This window comes from Armigeres subalbatus, chromosome 3 (genome assembly GCF_024139115.2).
Source record: "Armigeres subalbatus isolate Guangzhou_Male chromosome 3, GZ_Asu_2, whole genome shotgun sequence".
NCBI classification, from domain to species: domain Eukaryota; kingdom Metazoa; phylum Arthropoda; class Insecta; order Diptera; family Culicidae; genus Armigeres; species Armigeres subalbatus.
Window position 1 is genome coordinate 323,568,860 of NC_085141.1, and position 15,061 is coordinate 323,583,920.

A 15,061-nucleotide genomic window follows, 5' to 3' on the forward strand; every position below is an offset into this window, starting at 1 on the left:
TTTCCGAAAAAAATTCCAAAAGACTCCGTAAAGGAATTTCCGAAGCAATCCCTAAAGTAATTTCCAAGGAATTTCCTGAAGGAACTTTTGAAGAAATTTTGGAAAGAATTTCCGAAGAACTAGCCAAACAATTTTCAAGGGAATTCTTGGAGTAAGTTCTGAAGGAATTCATAGGGAAATTCTAAATTAGTTCACCGAATTCCTTTTTCGAATTTTCTGAGGAATATCTTGAGGAATTTCCAAACGAATTTCTGGATTTATATCTGAAGTAATTTCCACTGAATTTATGTGCTGTGATGCGGCAATATCCTAATGGAAGATGTTATGTAAACTTTTGCTGTGGAGACACAAGCTATAGCTTTTAGCATGTTCACCCTATCAGTCTATCTGTAGCTAGCAATTCTTGTTATTCTTGTTATTCTTGTTATACTCAACGTATCCCCGGGCCGTGGCCAATCTACGTTGTATGACATTAGGCAATACGTTTACACTGCTGGCTTAAATTTTCAACGTGACGATTAATTTATAGAACTCATGAAATCAATGTGAACTCGACTCGTGGAAAACTTATTCCAGGTTATCCGAGGCTTGTGATAGACCCTTTATCACAACGGACCTTTCCATCCACTGACTGGTAGGCTCGAGTGTCCGTCCTCTGCTTCAGACCCATAAGGGGTCCGAAACAGTTCAGTTTCAGGGTAGTAAAATTGTGAGATAATAGAAGATAGAGGAGGAGAGTATGGAGCGGCTTGTTGACCGCTTCCGGCTCTAGCGACTGCTATGGAACCTTTTTATTAGAGAAATGTTTGTAGAGATAGAAACGGTTGTGTTTATGTTCATAATAGACAGTGTTTAGATGTTTAGACAGTTCGGGATCACTACGATGGAGTTTATTATAGCTTAGATGATTTATACTTATGGTGAAAGGGAAATGATTGAAATCCGTTTTCTGGTGATTGTCGCTTCTTGTATGTAGATTCGTATGTAGATTGATATGATAGAGGTACGTGCAGTTTGGGATTAGTGTGATCACGTTGGTTTAAGTTTGGAAACATAAAATAGAAAAGGAGGGAGCAGAAGGGGTGGGGGAACAAATACCTAACCATTTGACGCAGAAAGATTAAAATAAATAAACTGAATTAAAATAAATCAATTAAATTTTACAATTTTGGTCGAACTTGAGTTAAAAATGCGTTCCAAGCGTGCCCACCGAATTAAGTATATTACGAGTACTCATAACCTATGCTACTAAATAAAGCTCGTGATTAAAAAATGGAGGTTGGCTCATCAAAATATAATATTATTCTAGATATTCTCTTAAGTATGAAAACTGAATCCTAACTATCCCGAAACTGCTTTCACCATGCTGCCGCCCAGAGCACAGCCGCCCATTGGCGTAACTAATGAAAAATTCTAGGGGGGGCTAACTTTTTATTAAACACGTAAAAAAAAGCGTTCCCGAATTCGTGAACCAGCAAAAATACACCGTGATTTAATTTATGGATTCGGGAACACCAGTCACGATTTCCAGAACGTTCCAGAAAACGTGACTGTATTCCCGAATCCGTGACTGTTGCTCACGAAAAAATACACCGTGAACTCGTTAGTTCACGAATTCATGAACGCTTTTTTTCGCGTGATCTTTTCTATTTTAACTGTATTTTTTTTCCTTTTCTCCAGCTTTCAATTCAGTGGCCTGGCAATTCCTACGAGCTTTCAAACGGCGATCTGACCACAACAAACTAACCTTTCTTTTCTTTTAGAATAACTTCTAGGATGATTTAAAAAATCAGTTTTACATCCCATTACAACTTATTGGTCGTTAATTTTCAATTTGGTTAAAAAAAATGCAACAAATTAACTTATGAGAGCATTTGTTAACACATAGGAACATTTAACACATCTTTTCTCTCAGTAGGTCTGTTTCACGCCTACTGAGACATTTTCACTGGTTTCATTGTTGCAGTGACAATAGGAGTTTAGAGAATTAAAAAGTATGCGGAGTTCTAAAATCCATCAGAAAGAATACAAAGTTCTTTCTTATTCAATTTTTAGTTACCTCTACTTGAAATCTAAGAGTTTTACCGAACCTTTCTCAAGAAGTCTACAGCGATAATTAAAATGCGCTGCAGCTTTTAGGATTGGTATTAGTTATGAAGGTTAAGATCATACGCTCGATTTAGATAACAATTGCTTACAAAACCCTGGAAAAACTTGAAAATCTCAAGGAATTGTCCATTATCCATTAGGTGCTTGTAATACTAATAAATAATATATTTTAATTCACTTGTTGATGAGGTATTTCCTTTGGTATTTCATAAGTTATAACGTGTTTTGAGGGGTCCAGATTTTGTCGTGAGCAAGCCTTATAACAATTGCTCGAAGTTCAAAAACTTGAGCGAATAGATTCAGCTTGCTGTAGTGTTTCGAATAGAGGGATTGGATAATGAAGCCAATCCTTTCTCTGCATTTCCCCCGTATATAATCAGTGGACTAGATATGAGCAATATTTATACAAAGTCTCAATTTTTCTAGGGGGGGCTAGCCAGATCCTAGGTGGGGCTATAGCCCCCCCTAGCCCCCCTGTAGTTACGCCAATGCAGCCGCCTCTGCCATTCATAGGCAATGTCCCTCCCGCCGCCTTGACAGCCTCCAGAAGTATCTACCAAAATATTTGAGAACTAGAATGAATTATTAACATGTCCCGCCATTACATAAAATGATTTGTTCAAGCAAAGGCGTCATAGATGCGGGAACGACATCGCCATAAACGACACGGGACAACCATGCCCCACACGACAGTGCAACATTGCACCGAATCGGGGACCTCCTAACTTTTCTACACTGAACCCAAACATCCTCTTTATATTAACTGATAGTTGACTCGCTCCCGCCCCTTAACGATTGTCGTTCACTTTCTGGATGACACGCACTCGGTTGCATACCCGTACGGATGACAATCCTCCGTATGCGAATCATCCAACAACCGAATGATGTCAAACACAGTATATGAATGAAAGGTGTAACAATATACGAATGAAAAGACGGTGGAAACCGGATGATGTTATTATTAATTTAGAATAGATGCCATTGAATATTTGAGTGAAAAATACGGAAGAAGCTTAGTAAAAAATTTGATTTAAATAAAATGCAATTTGCTGATTTCATTAATTTATTTAAAAAAAATTCTCGATCGGCACTGCAATACGGAAAAGTAATTAAAACACCAGTGGGAAATCCCAAGGTTGCATGAGGTATGGATTCGGCATCGTTTAAATGGCCATGAATTACTGGAGGCGCTGTCCGGATATGAGTGTTCCCCTTCCACCTTTAAAACATATTTCCGAAAGAGCTCTAGGAGTAACAGCCATCCTGAAATTCCGAATTCATCGTGATCCATACACATATTCCTGAAGCGTTCGTAATATTTTTTTGTTGCAGCCGCGATTCATGATTTCGTATCAAAGATTCCTAAAAGTAATGTCACAAATAATATAACTCGCGATAATTTTACATTGATATCCGTTAATTTACTTACCATGACAATAGGATGAATTGATTCGAGGAGTTATAATCACGATTTCCAATATCTGGCTTCCATTTACACTTCCAATGTGAAAATGGTGCACCATCGTCAACTCGGAAAAAATAAACAAGAAAACATCAGTATGGAAATGGAGAACAAATCAGTTCAATTTCGGATGATTTTCATAATAGGGCAAGATCAAAACATAAATCATTCGAAAAATGAATGATCCTTCTCTCTTTGATATGTAATTCGTCAACCGCGTGATGGTTCATTCGAAAGAAGTATGGCAAATCATCCGCTTATTGTATGATGTTCATCCGATGATATTATGATGGGTCATTCAAACCAGTTCATCAGATGAAAACAAGAGGAGTTGTTATTTCAATGAGAGAAATTACAAATCAGTCGATTTAAGGTGGAAGTTTTCGTTCAGTGTATGCAACTCTCTCTTGCGTTATGTGATGTTGAAAATAAGCTCCTAATCATTTGATGGCAAAAAAAAAAAAAAAAAAAATCAAACAAAATTAAAATATTCTAGCTAAATTTCACTATTTTGGTCGAGCATGGGTCAGCCGCCTGACACCCGCGTTGAAAAATATGTTCCATGCGTGCCCCCACATAAAATAATAACGCGTGCTAATCACTAATGATACTAAAAGATTTAAATGGAATTAGGTATTGTTCCCGCTTATCATTTTAGCACCGCCAGGGGGAACTTGGCCGATACCCACTGCCAGTCTTCCCACGAACATGTGTGATGTTCAACTCAAGTACATTTTCATCAACTTGTGTTGAACACTGAACATGGATTATTGACGTACTCGAGTACAAAGGGATACCCAGTACCTACCTAAACGAACTTGTACTTAAGTACAAAACAAATGTACAAACTTGCTTTCAGGTCCGAGAGTCGACCGGCAAGAGACAAAGAGAATGAACAAAATGGAATTCAAAAACTGTGCACGCTGAAATGAAGATGCACAGTGATGGGTGGATCTGGAAGACTTTTTTTTCGAATAATTTTCTAATGTTGCAAAACTTTTTTACGACGTTGGTAACCAACTGACATGGGCTTCCAACATCACGTAAACAATAATTAAGTTTACAGAAGATGTTGATAAATTTGACTTCGATTCACATACCGCTATATAACTTTTGTTGAGCGTGTACATTCAACAGGGAAGAAATAGAAAGCGCAAAATTATAAATACTATGTATACTCATAGATCAGTGGAACAATTTCTCGACTCTGTGTTAATGTATTCCTAATAAAACTAAATTGTGTATTGTCACGCTTTTAAAAATGCTCCATCGGGAGAGAGCATTTCGTGCTGCACTATGGGACCGCTCACAAATTACGTAACATAAAATTGGGCGAATCCAGTCCTCTTCTTTGTAGCACATTATGTATTGACAATTTAATTTTTTTGTCTGAATCGTAACCCTTGAGGATATCCCCTTCCTCCATATATAGCGTCACGTAATTCATCCACAGCACCCATGGATGCACAGCATTTTTTTTGTCAAAAACCGGCTTCGTGTTGGAAAATACCATACATAACATATTACGCAATAGCCTTCACAGACTACCAGCTCTTTGACTTAATGATTTCAAAGATCACACACCTCATTTTATTTTAAAATGATATCAAATGACTATACTAGTAATCTGTACAGACTATAACCTAGGAATGTAGAACTGAACCATTCCGAATGACAACAACATTATCCTCTCAGAATTGTCCTCAGAATTAACAAAACACGCAACAAGCGATTGACTTTGACTTTGCAACAAAATAGGGGCATACGACTTGAAAGATATGAACTTAATTTTTGCGTGAACACTTTTGGTGGTCATTTTACTGAGCCTTCTAAAGTACAAAACCTTATGAAAATATTGATATATAATAAATTTGCTTATATCCGCACATCTATGAATTTGTTCACTGTCTACATTTGCTTTGTTTGAGAAGCTTCTGGAACGCTATTCAACAACAAATTTTACAGCCAGAGTGTACATGTGTACTAAATGAAACTCGGTACAAAATGAAACTCGAACGCAAGTTCGGGTACAAGTATACATTTCGTGCGTATACGTATAAACACGAAGCAAGGGTACAGATGGAGTATACGGACAGCTGTACTCAGCGTGTTTGATGTTCGTTTGGGAAGACTGCCCACTGCACTTTTCTTTCCCTTGGCACAAACAATTAACCATCATTTGTGATATTTAAACGGAATATTATTGGGAATTCTGAAAAGGCAGACAATCAATGCAGTTAGATTGCCAGGTAATACGTGCACATCGTAGCACTGGTGATGCATCATAATCGTATATATACAGGAGTATATGCACTATATGATGACATTGACCGGAAGATTAGATAAGCATTTCCCCCCATCTGTAGCTAGCAATTGTACAAAAACCTAAAATACAATAAAAGCATGATAGGCCTTACTGTGTGATTTTTTTTCTCAGCTTAAAATCATTCACGCCGATTCACGCCGCCGCCGAACATTGCTTACGGCGTGACGCCGCCGACGCCGCCGCCGCCGCCGGTGTAAAAATGGCCTTACGCCGCCGCCGTTCACAAATACTTCGGCGCACAGGTCTACTCTCAAAGACGACGAAGATAATTTTCAAGAAGCGGAAGATCATCTTTGTGACGTACTAGATAAGGAACTAATTTAATTTGCTTCCAGTTTATTTAGCGGTTTCTTAATAGGGTAGAATACTGAATTGGCAGGGTGCGACAGTTGTTGGAACCCTCAACAATATTTGCGTTTTCCTGCAAACATACACTATTTATGAACATAATTTTGATTCAATTACACAATTTCACGTCTAAGCTTTCATTTGAATAAGTTGTTTATGTAAAAGTAGCAAGATTTGATGTGTTAATCACCGAAACAAATTTGCACCTTCGAAATCCTTGCCATTATTGCATTGCCAAAGAAAGCAGCGCACGAATAGCAAACTGTTACTTACTTTTTTGGATCGCCTGTTTCTCCTCTTTATTGCGTTTAACACGACAAATTAAGTACGTACACTACTTTTTACACTTTATCAACACTTGATTATTACCACAAAGAGCAAATTTATGCAATATTTGCTCTATGTTTCACTAAATAAAATCGGGACTGTTCGTTTTCTTTAACAGCAGCACACTTCGGAATAGAGCGGAAGAATGTGTTTGTGAGCATATCAAACACACGCTAAAAAGATACCACGAACAATTCTATGTGAGTTGATTTTAGCAAAAATACGAACAAAATATCCGGCGATGGCATTTATTTAAAAAAAAAGTGTTAAAATACAAATGCTTCAGATTTTTTACGCAGAATGAATTATATCAAAAGTGATAGTAACACCGTAGTATTTTAACCCTTATGTGGCTGACAGGACCGTTTTCCTTTTGCAACTTTAATACTTTCCGAGCTCATCAAAAAAATCATAACCATTTCCGTTCCAACATAGCGCATTTCAACCATAAATAATTGCCTACTTTTAGGGTATTACCTATGATTCAACTGTGAATGGGGTGGCTCCAGCGGCTGGATAGGACAGTGAAGACTTACGAGGTGGAATATATTGTTAATATACTATACTACCAGAACCGACGAGCTCCTTTTCACCTAAAATTGATTAATATTTTTTATTTTTTACATTATTTAAAAGACGGTTAAGAATAGACGAAACTTGCAAATTTAGATTCCATTTTTTAGATTAATTTTCGATTAAAGCAGAAATTTTTCTTTATTTGTATGGGAGTCTCCCCTTCAGAAGAGGAGGGGTCTAATACCATCATAAGAATCTTTATCGTTCCCAAAAACCTCTACATACAAATGTTCATGCCGTTTCCTAATCTATAAGGGCAGATAGACAAAAAATCATTCTTATGTGTATAGATTTGGTTTTACGTAGTTTACGTCAAGCGGTCGTGTCTTGTGAAACAAACATATCATGTAAGGACCGCAAAGAGCAAGTTGTATATTTGAAACTGGTTGATAGACTTTTGCTTACGACTCCAAGGCATTACAAAAGACAAAAGATGTAAATCTTGGCAGCGGACAAAAAGCATATAAGTTCCCTTCTCCAAAATGGCCAACATTATTCAAATAGGCTGAAAATGGTAAAAGTTATGAAAATTTCAATATCTGAATACACTAGTACCCTATCTGCCATTCATGTCTGTTTTTTGTTGGCCGCATAAGGGTTAAATTTGTTTTACAATGTGTTTAAATGCTTTTGCCTATCTGTCTACATGACATAAACTTGATGCCAAGGCTAAAAATGTTTTGTTTTAAGTCAGTTTTGATAAATAATAAAGTTTGTTTTAAAATTGAGTGAAGCGAGATGAGCGTGGGCCGATTAATATGAATGAATTTTACTACTGGAGGATATAAACAACCAGCATTTGGCACCAATACATTACCAGTTTTCTACTTCCATGTCTAGTTGCTAAAGAGAGCAAACTCATTGCTGATAATAGAAATTGCTATGCCAATAGAAGAAACGTTGACCTGTTACTTTATATTAAATTTACTGAGTTTGTGGTAAAAGCTGTTATATTTAGTGAATACCAATCATCAAAGAAAGAGCATACAAATGTATACCAATTCAACTGTACCTGTGTTTTAGTGTAATTATTCATTATTTTTATCATTCAATTTGGCGAATGTCTTAGACTGCCAAGAATAGGTATTTTCCCCTAACTAACTTTTATAATCAGCTGCCTCTAAACAGCACCTACTATGATCAATGTTTTATTCCGCAGCAACCGTTGTCAGGTAGATACACATGGCGCAACTTGAATTACAGTAATACAGTGTTGGAAATTTCGAATGGAGTTGCTGCTCATCCAGGAAGATTTGTTCGGCGTGGTTAATGAAGATATTCCAGCAAATCCGACACCAATTTGGAAAGCCAAGGATGCAAAAGCACGAGCTCTCATTTGGCCTGTCTGTGGAGGATGGCCAACTGTGTCACATAATCAGAGCCGGTTCGAATAAAGACATGTGGGACGGACTCAAAGCGTATCATGAGCGATCTTCATTGGCTAGCACGGTGCACGTTTTACGAAAGCTATGTTCGCAACGGTTGCAAGAAGGTGGAGGAATGTCAAAACATCTCAACGAAGTGACAAATCTAACAAATCGGCTCATTACAATGGGTTAAGAACTAAAGGAGCATTGGGTGATGGCGATACTTCTTTCGAGTTTTCCAGGATCCTACAACAGTTTGATAACTGCCCAGGAAAGTCGACCAGAAGACGATCTCACATTAGAATACGTGAACGGGAAGCTACTAGACGAAACGTCGGGAAACGTCGCGAGGAAAATCAGTCCGAAGAAAAAGCATTTCGAACTGGAAACACGCAGTCAGTTGGAGTGAGTGAAAAATTAAGAATTACTTGTCACTATTGTCACAAGGAAGGACATATCCGACGGGAGTTTCGAAAATTGGCGAAAGATAAGAGGCATTCAGAACAGAAGACTCATGAGATCCAGCAAAAGGTCAAGATGGTCAAGAACAAATCATCAGAGGTGTGTTTTTCAGCGGGATATCAGCGGAACGTAATGTATGGTTTCTTGATTCAGGAGCTACATCGCACATGTCCAATAACGCCTCATTGTTTGAAAAAATGGATACGTCATTCAAGGACAGCATCGGTCTAGCAGATGGAAACGAAGTACAAGCCAATGGAAGTTGTTGACGTGAAGTTGAAGGACGTTTATCATGTTCCGGCACTAACGGGTAATTTGTTATCGGTGAGCAAGATTGCTGGCACGGCAAATGCTTGGTAAAGCGTACCATTGGTACTGCGCGTACCTGAAGGAATAAAATAGACTACATCTCGCGGTCCTTAGCCTTTTACCCAGCAACTCCTAACCCTACCTCCTCGTGGTGCTGGCCGGGATACGAGCAACCTTAGGGAAGATCGGGTAACCAACCCTGGTGGGAACTATGGTCATATGCTGACAGGGAAGGGGGGGGGGGGTTCGCTCCTCTCCGGAGGTGCAAATCTGATCGAGCGTCTGTCCTCCATGTCAGGATCGGCTCACAACAGCGTATGTTCCCCATGTTAGGGACGGCTGATCATCGTCCGAGTGCCAGCGAGGGACTCTAAACTCAACTGTGCACACCATGTTGCATCGTGTCAGCATCGAGAAGACAGCCCCTTCAACGCGATGTAGGTAGCGCAACCCTGGTAAGGTAGCCTACCGAAGATTCTACAGTTATCAAGAAAGGAAGTAGAGCAAACGGATTGATTCAACGGCAAGCGGCAAACAGACCCGGCAACGAATAAAGGACAACGATTGGAAGGTCGGATCTTGGAACGTGAGAACTTTGAATGAACCCGCACGTGTTGGGCTCCTGGCTAGTGAGCTGCAGAAGGTCGGCGTGAGTGTGGCAGCAATCCAAGAAATACGGTGGCCCAGAACTGGAGAACGTGAATTCCGGGCGGTGTATCCCATCGCGAACACTTCATTCAAGTACCACATCTACTATAGCGGCGGTGACAGAGCAGAACGAGGAGTTGGCTTCATGGTGATCGGGAAGCAGATGAAGCGTGTTATCCGGTGGAAGCTGATAAGCTACCGCATTTGCGTGTTGAGAATGAAGGGCAAATTCTTCAACTATAGCCTGATCAGCATCTATGCCCCAACGAACGATAAGCCTGATGACGTGAAGGATGAGTTCTATGAGAGCCTTGATAAGGCCTACGGAGAGTGCTCAACACACGATGTAAAGATTGTAATCGAGGATGCAAATGCGCAGATCGGAAGAGAAAGTTTCTTTCGCCCTGTCATTGGTACGGGAAGCCTCCATTCCGCTACCAACGATAATGGTCTGCGACGTGTGACCTTTGCTGCTGCAGTAGTACCTACTTCGCACGTAATAATATCCGTAAACACACCTGGCAACATCCGAGTGGCGACACAGATAGACCACGTGCTGGTCCATGGACGACATTTCTCGGATGTTATAGATGTAAGGTCCTTCAGAGGTCCGAACATCGACTCGGATGACTACCTTGTAGTTGCAAAAATTCGGGCGCGACTCTCCAGCGTCACGAATTCACGAAACAACAGAACGATGCGTTTCAATATCCAACGCATGTCAGTAGAAGGAGTTGCTGAACAGTACCACCAGAAGCTGGACGACCTGATAGGAGATGCCACCGGATCTGGCGACGTCAAAATATTGTGAGAACATACCCACGAAGCTGTTACTACAACAGCGCAGCAAATATTGGGCACTGCACAGCGACGCCAACGAAATTATTGGTTTTATGAGAAGTGCCAGCGAAAGACGTACGAGATAAATGTTGCTAGGAGTCGAATGCTAGTGGCTCGTACTCGTTCCAACAGAGAGCGGTACAGTGTAGCAAAGGCGGAAGACAAACGAATCCACCGCAGAAAAAAGGCAACACCAAAAGAGTATGATAGTTGAAGCGCAGGAGAACATGGATAAAAACGATATGCGGAAGTTTTACGCAACTATCAATGGCGCGCGGCATAAGACTGCGCCAGTGCCCGCCATGTGCAATGACCGAGAGGGGAATTTGCTGACAGACAAGACTATGTTGGCAGCCAGGTGGAAGGAGCACTTCGAAGATTTGTTGAACAGTGAATAAAAATAAAGGTATATTAAGGAGCAGGATGGACATAGTCGGCAACGGTCAAGCTGTGGAACTACCAACGCTGGACGAGGTTAAAAAGGCTTTAAAAGAGCTGAAAACAGTAAAGCTGCTGGGAATGACGAGATCCCGGTCGAGCTTCTCAAACACGGAAGTGAGCAGCTGCATCCATCAATCCACCACATTATCCAGAAAATATGGAAGGATGAAGAACTGCCTGCCGGCTGGTTGGATGGCCTCATATGCTCAATCTATAAGAAAGGGCACATACTAGAGGCGCACAAAATCCTGTCGTGTATCCTGTTTAACAGACTGAGACCGCTTGAGGAGTCCTTCGTCGGCGAATACCAGGCAGGTTTTCGTGAGGGCCGATCAACGATGGATCAGATGTTTAGCCTGCGGATGATCCATGATAAATTCCGGGAGTACAACTTGCAGACTCACCATCTGTTCATTGATTTCAAAGCAGCGTACGATTCAGTGAAGAGAAATGAGCTGTGGCAGATAATGTCCGAACATGGTTTTCCGGCGAAACTGATTAGACTGATACGTGCAACGCTGGATGGCCCGAAAGCAAGTATTTGGATTGCAGTGTCAACCTCGTTTGTGACCTTAGACGGATTGAAGCAGAGTGATTCACTTGATTGTTCAACATTGTACTCGAAGGCGCTATTAGGAGATCTGGCGTGCAGAGGAACGGCACTATCATCACACGGTCGCATATGCTCCTGGGTTTTGCGGACGACATCAACCTTTTGTCTCACTGAAGAGGGACACGGCGAGGGTTCGGGGTTTTCGAGCAAAAAGTGCTGCGTACAATACTCGGAGGGAAACTAGGAAGTGGTGTGTGGCGCAGACGCATGAATCATGAGCTGTATCAAGTATACGAAGAAGAAAATATTGTGAATCGTATAAAATACGGCAGACTTCAGTGAGCTGGTCACTTAGAGCGAATGTCGGAAGAAAGAATAGCAAAAACAATATTCGACAGAGAACCAGATAAAGGCCGGCGACTTCCGAGGAAATTTATATGGAACAACCGCCTCACTTTGAAGACTATCGTAACAAATCCAAAGTCTGTCGGCTCAATAAAACTCTGTACGGTTTGAAACAGTCGAGCCGTGTGTGGAACAAAACATTGGACGAAGTTTTGAGGAATTTTGGATTAGTTTCAACCGAATATGACCCTTGCGTTTGTTTGAAGAAAGAAGGCAATAAAATTCTATTTATCGCAATCTACGTCGATGATGTACTTATCTTATCTTATTATCGATGATGGCGAAAGCAGCAGAAGGATAATATAGCAAAGAAGTTTGTTGTGACAGATATTGGTCCAGCAAAACACGTTTTGGGGGCAACGTTAAGAAGGTACCATTTTTATCGAAGAAAAAGAATTAATACTTTAATACCTATTTAATACCAAACCTTTAACAGTATTTACAATATATAAGTGAGGTCAAGGAAGAATTAACAATTTATTTTTCCACGCGATACAACTTTTAATTGCTTGATTCTGACAAAGCAAACAGAAGGATGTTTCGGACCAGTAATTATAGCGGCGTATAATTCTACGCATCAAAGTATATTCGAACGATTCCACCTAATTATCATACGGAACCGACATTTTACGGAACAGAGAAACTATAACGAACAAAAATCTGACTGATCTAACACATAAACTTACTTGCAATACTGTGCACGCGGCGAAACTTGCTCCCCAGACACCCTTACGTGGCCAAACTCTGTAGGTCCAGCTTCCGAATGATGTCCTTTGCCTTGTTCAACGCATGTCCGTGGGTGCTGGACTTGGCCATCTGATGCAACTCGCTCATGTACCGGTCGATGTTGTCCACCGTGGCACCCTCCTTGCCGGATCCAATTGGCAAACCCGCCAAAGCCCCCGCCAGCACCGATTTGAGCTTCAGTAGATAACTCTGCAGGACGGCGTTCCGCGTCTTCAAGCTGTTTGTTTCGTTCTCGAGCTTCTGGATGCCATTGTCCATATTCTCGACGTGCTTTTCGAGCACGGAATTTTGCTGCTCGTAGTCAATGTTTGACTTGCGCAACATTCTCAGCTCCGAATCGATCACCTTGTTGTGTTCCAGGAAGTCGTCGGTGAAGATCGGTATCTCGTAGTCGCCAACCCGAATCTCCCGCTGTTTTTCTTCCCTGCCATTCAGGTAGGGAACTTCTTTGCTGAGATCCGAATCGCTTCCGTTGGTTTTGGGCTTTTTGTTGTTCGGGGCCACCTCGTTGTTTTGTTTGTACTTCGTCACTTCCCGGTGGTAGCGTTCCCGATCGGCTTCCGCCGCTTCCAAAAATGGTTTCTTCACTTCATCCGAAAGCGTTCCCCACTCTTCGGCAAGCAGTTTCGTGATTTCAACCGCCGATAAGGATGGATTCTTCAACCGGATGGCGTCCCGCTTTTCGTTCATATAACGAACGTACCCTGAAACATGGAATCGTTCAAATTGCCAAATGATTTGAAAAATCAAGACATATAGAATAACAACTGCACTTACCGGTGAGTGGATGCTTAGGTGCATTTGCATCCTTGACGCGCTTCCGCTTGCGCTTGACGATCGGCTTCGACGACGCTGCCGAAGCCGATGGAGCCTGTTGCTGCTGCTGAGGGGCTTTGCTTTTATCCTTACCGTTGCCATTTTTAGTGGGCTTTCCCCCGGTTGAGATTGTGCCTTCACTTCCGACTTGCTTGTCCATTCGGTGGCAGTGGTATTACGTCGTACTGAACACAAATTAGTGGCGAAAAACAAGGAAAATCTGCAAGGCTTTCTGCAGATGCACAACCAAGCGATGCGGCAAACACACTTTGCTTTGCTACCTCTTTCACGGCCGCTTTTTTGACGTTTGGTAGCAAGTTTGTGTTTTTTTTGCCAACGTCGCGACGCCGGATGGTTACCAACGATGTGGAGAATTTCTGGGTATACACGGACAGATAAAACAACCCAAAATTTGAGTTCAATTTACGCACTGATGAGAATATCGTAGACAAAATTTACCCAAATTTGGGGAGTGTTCCCCTGTTTTCTTTTTCTTTCCCCAGGATGTCTGCAATGCTAATATAACGTCGCAAATTGCAATAAGGCATTTTATGAGACGTTTCGCGGTGGTCCGATTATTTACTTTTAATGTTTTGTTTTGGTATGATTCTGCGTGAACACTCCGTTAGGGACCGTTCAAAAATTACGTCCAAGGTTTGAGGGGGGAGGGGGTCAGAGTTTTGTGACAGTTTGTGACAGGGGGAGGGAGGGGGGTTCGTCTTATGTGACGTCCATCCACAAGAAAAAAATACTGAAAGCATTTTAGGAACATTTTGTATTTTAAAAACATATTCAAACTGTTAATAAGGGACATAACTCATTATGTTATTGTAAAAATATTGTACGAAAAAGCAAAACCAAAATAATCTCCAAAATAAAAATGACACATGTACGTACAGGGGGATTTGTGACAGTTTGTGACAGGAGGGGGGGAGGGGGGTTGAAAATGCCGAAAAACGATGGACGTAATTTTTGAACGATCCCTTAGGTCCGAACACAAAATTATGTTTGTAACGTTTTGCTTTTCTTTAGTGTTTTCAGCATTTCATATCCCGGATAAAAAATATGATTAAAATATCATAAATTTTACTGTTACATCACCAATCAAAACATATTAGTTACCATTGAATGTAATGGAATTTCAACAATTAAATCACATCAGAAATAATGGTTTTCCACGATAAAATGAATAGTAAATGGGACTCAGTACATGTTTCAATATTTCGAGCGCACTTCTATTGACCGTCATAGAACTAAAAAATCAATCATTTTCTTATCCTGGCACATAAAATGAATGGTATCGTTCCCTCCAGGCGTGTTTAATA

At 40.8% G+C, this 15,061-nt stretch overlaps 1 protein-coding gene across 1 annotated transcript; it reads right to left on the bottom strand.

The window, feature by feature from the left end:
* Positions 1 to 12,738: 12,738 nt before the first annotated feature.
* Positions 12,739 to 14,039, bottom strand: LOC134225493 (high mobility group protein 20A). Its single transcript, XM_062705607.1, has 2 exons — positions 13,698 to 14,039; positions 12,739 to 13,624 (listed from the first exon to the last, which is right to left on the bottom strand). The coding sequence occupies exons 1-2, from the start codon at positions 13,894 to 13,896 to the stop codon at positions 12,903 to 12,905; spliced, it is 921 nt and encodes a 306-aa protein (XP_062561591.1). The 5' UTR covers positions 13,897 to 14,039; the 3' UTR covers positions 12,739 to 12,902.
* Positions 14,040 to 15,061: the final 1,022 nt, after the last annotated feature.

Excerpts from the sequence above, each read along its gene's own strand:
- LOC134225493 (XM_062705607.1), bottom strand. The coding sequence starts at position 13,896 with ATGGACAAGCAAGTCGGAAGTGAAGGCACAATCTCAACCGGGGGAAAG. Across the intron at positions 13,625-13,697 it reads ACCTAAGCATCCACTCACCG|GGTACGTTCGTTATATGAAC; the intron begins GTAAGTGCAGTT and ends TCCATGTTTCAG.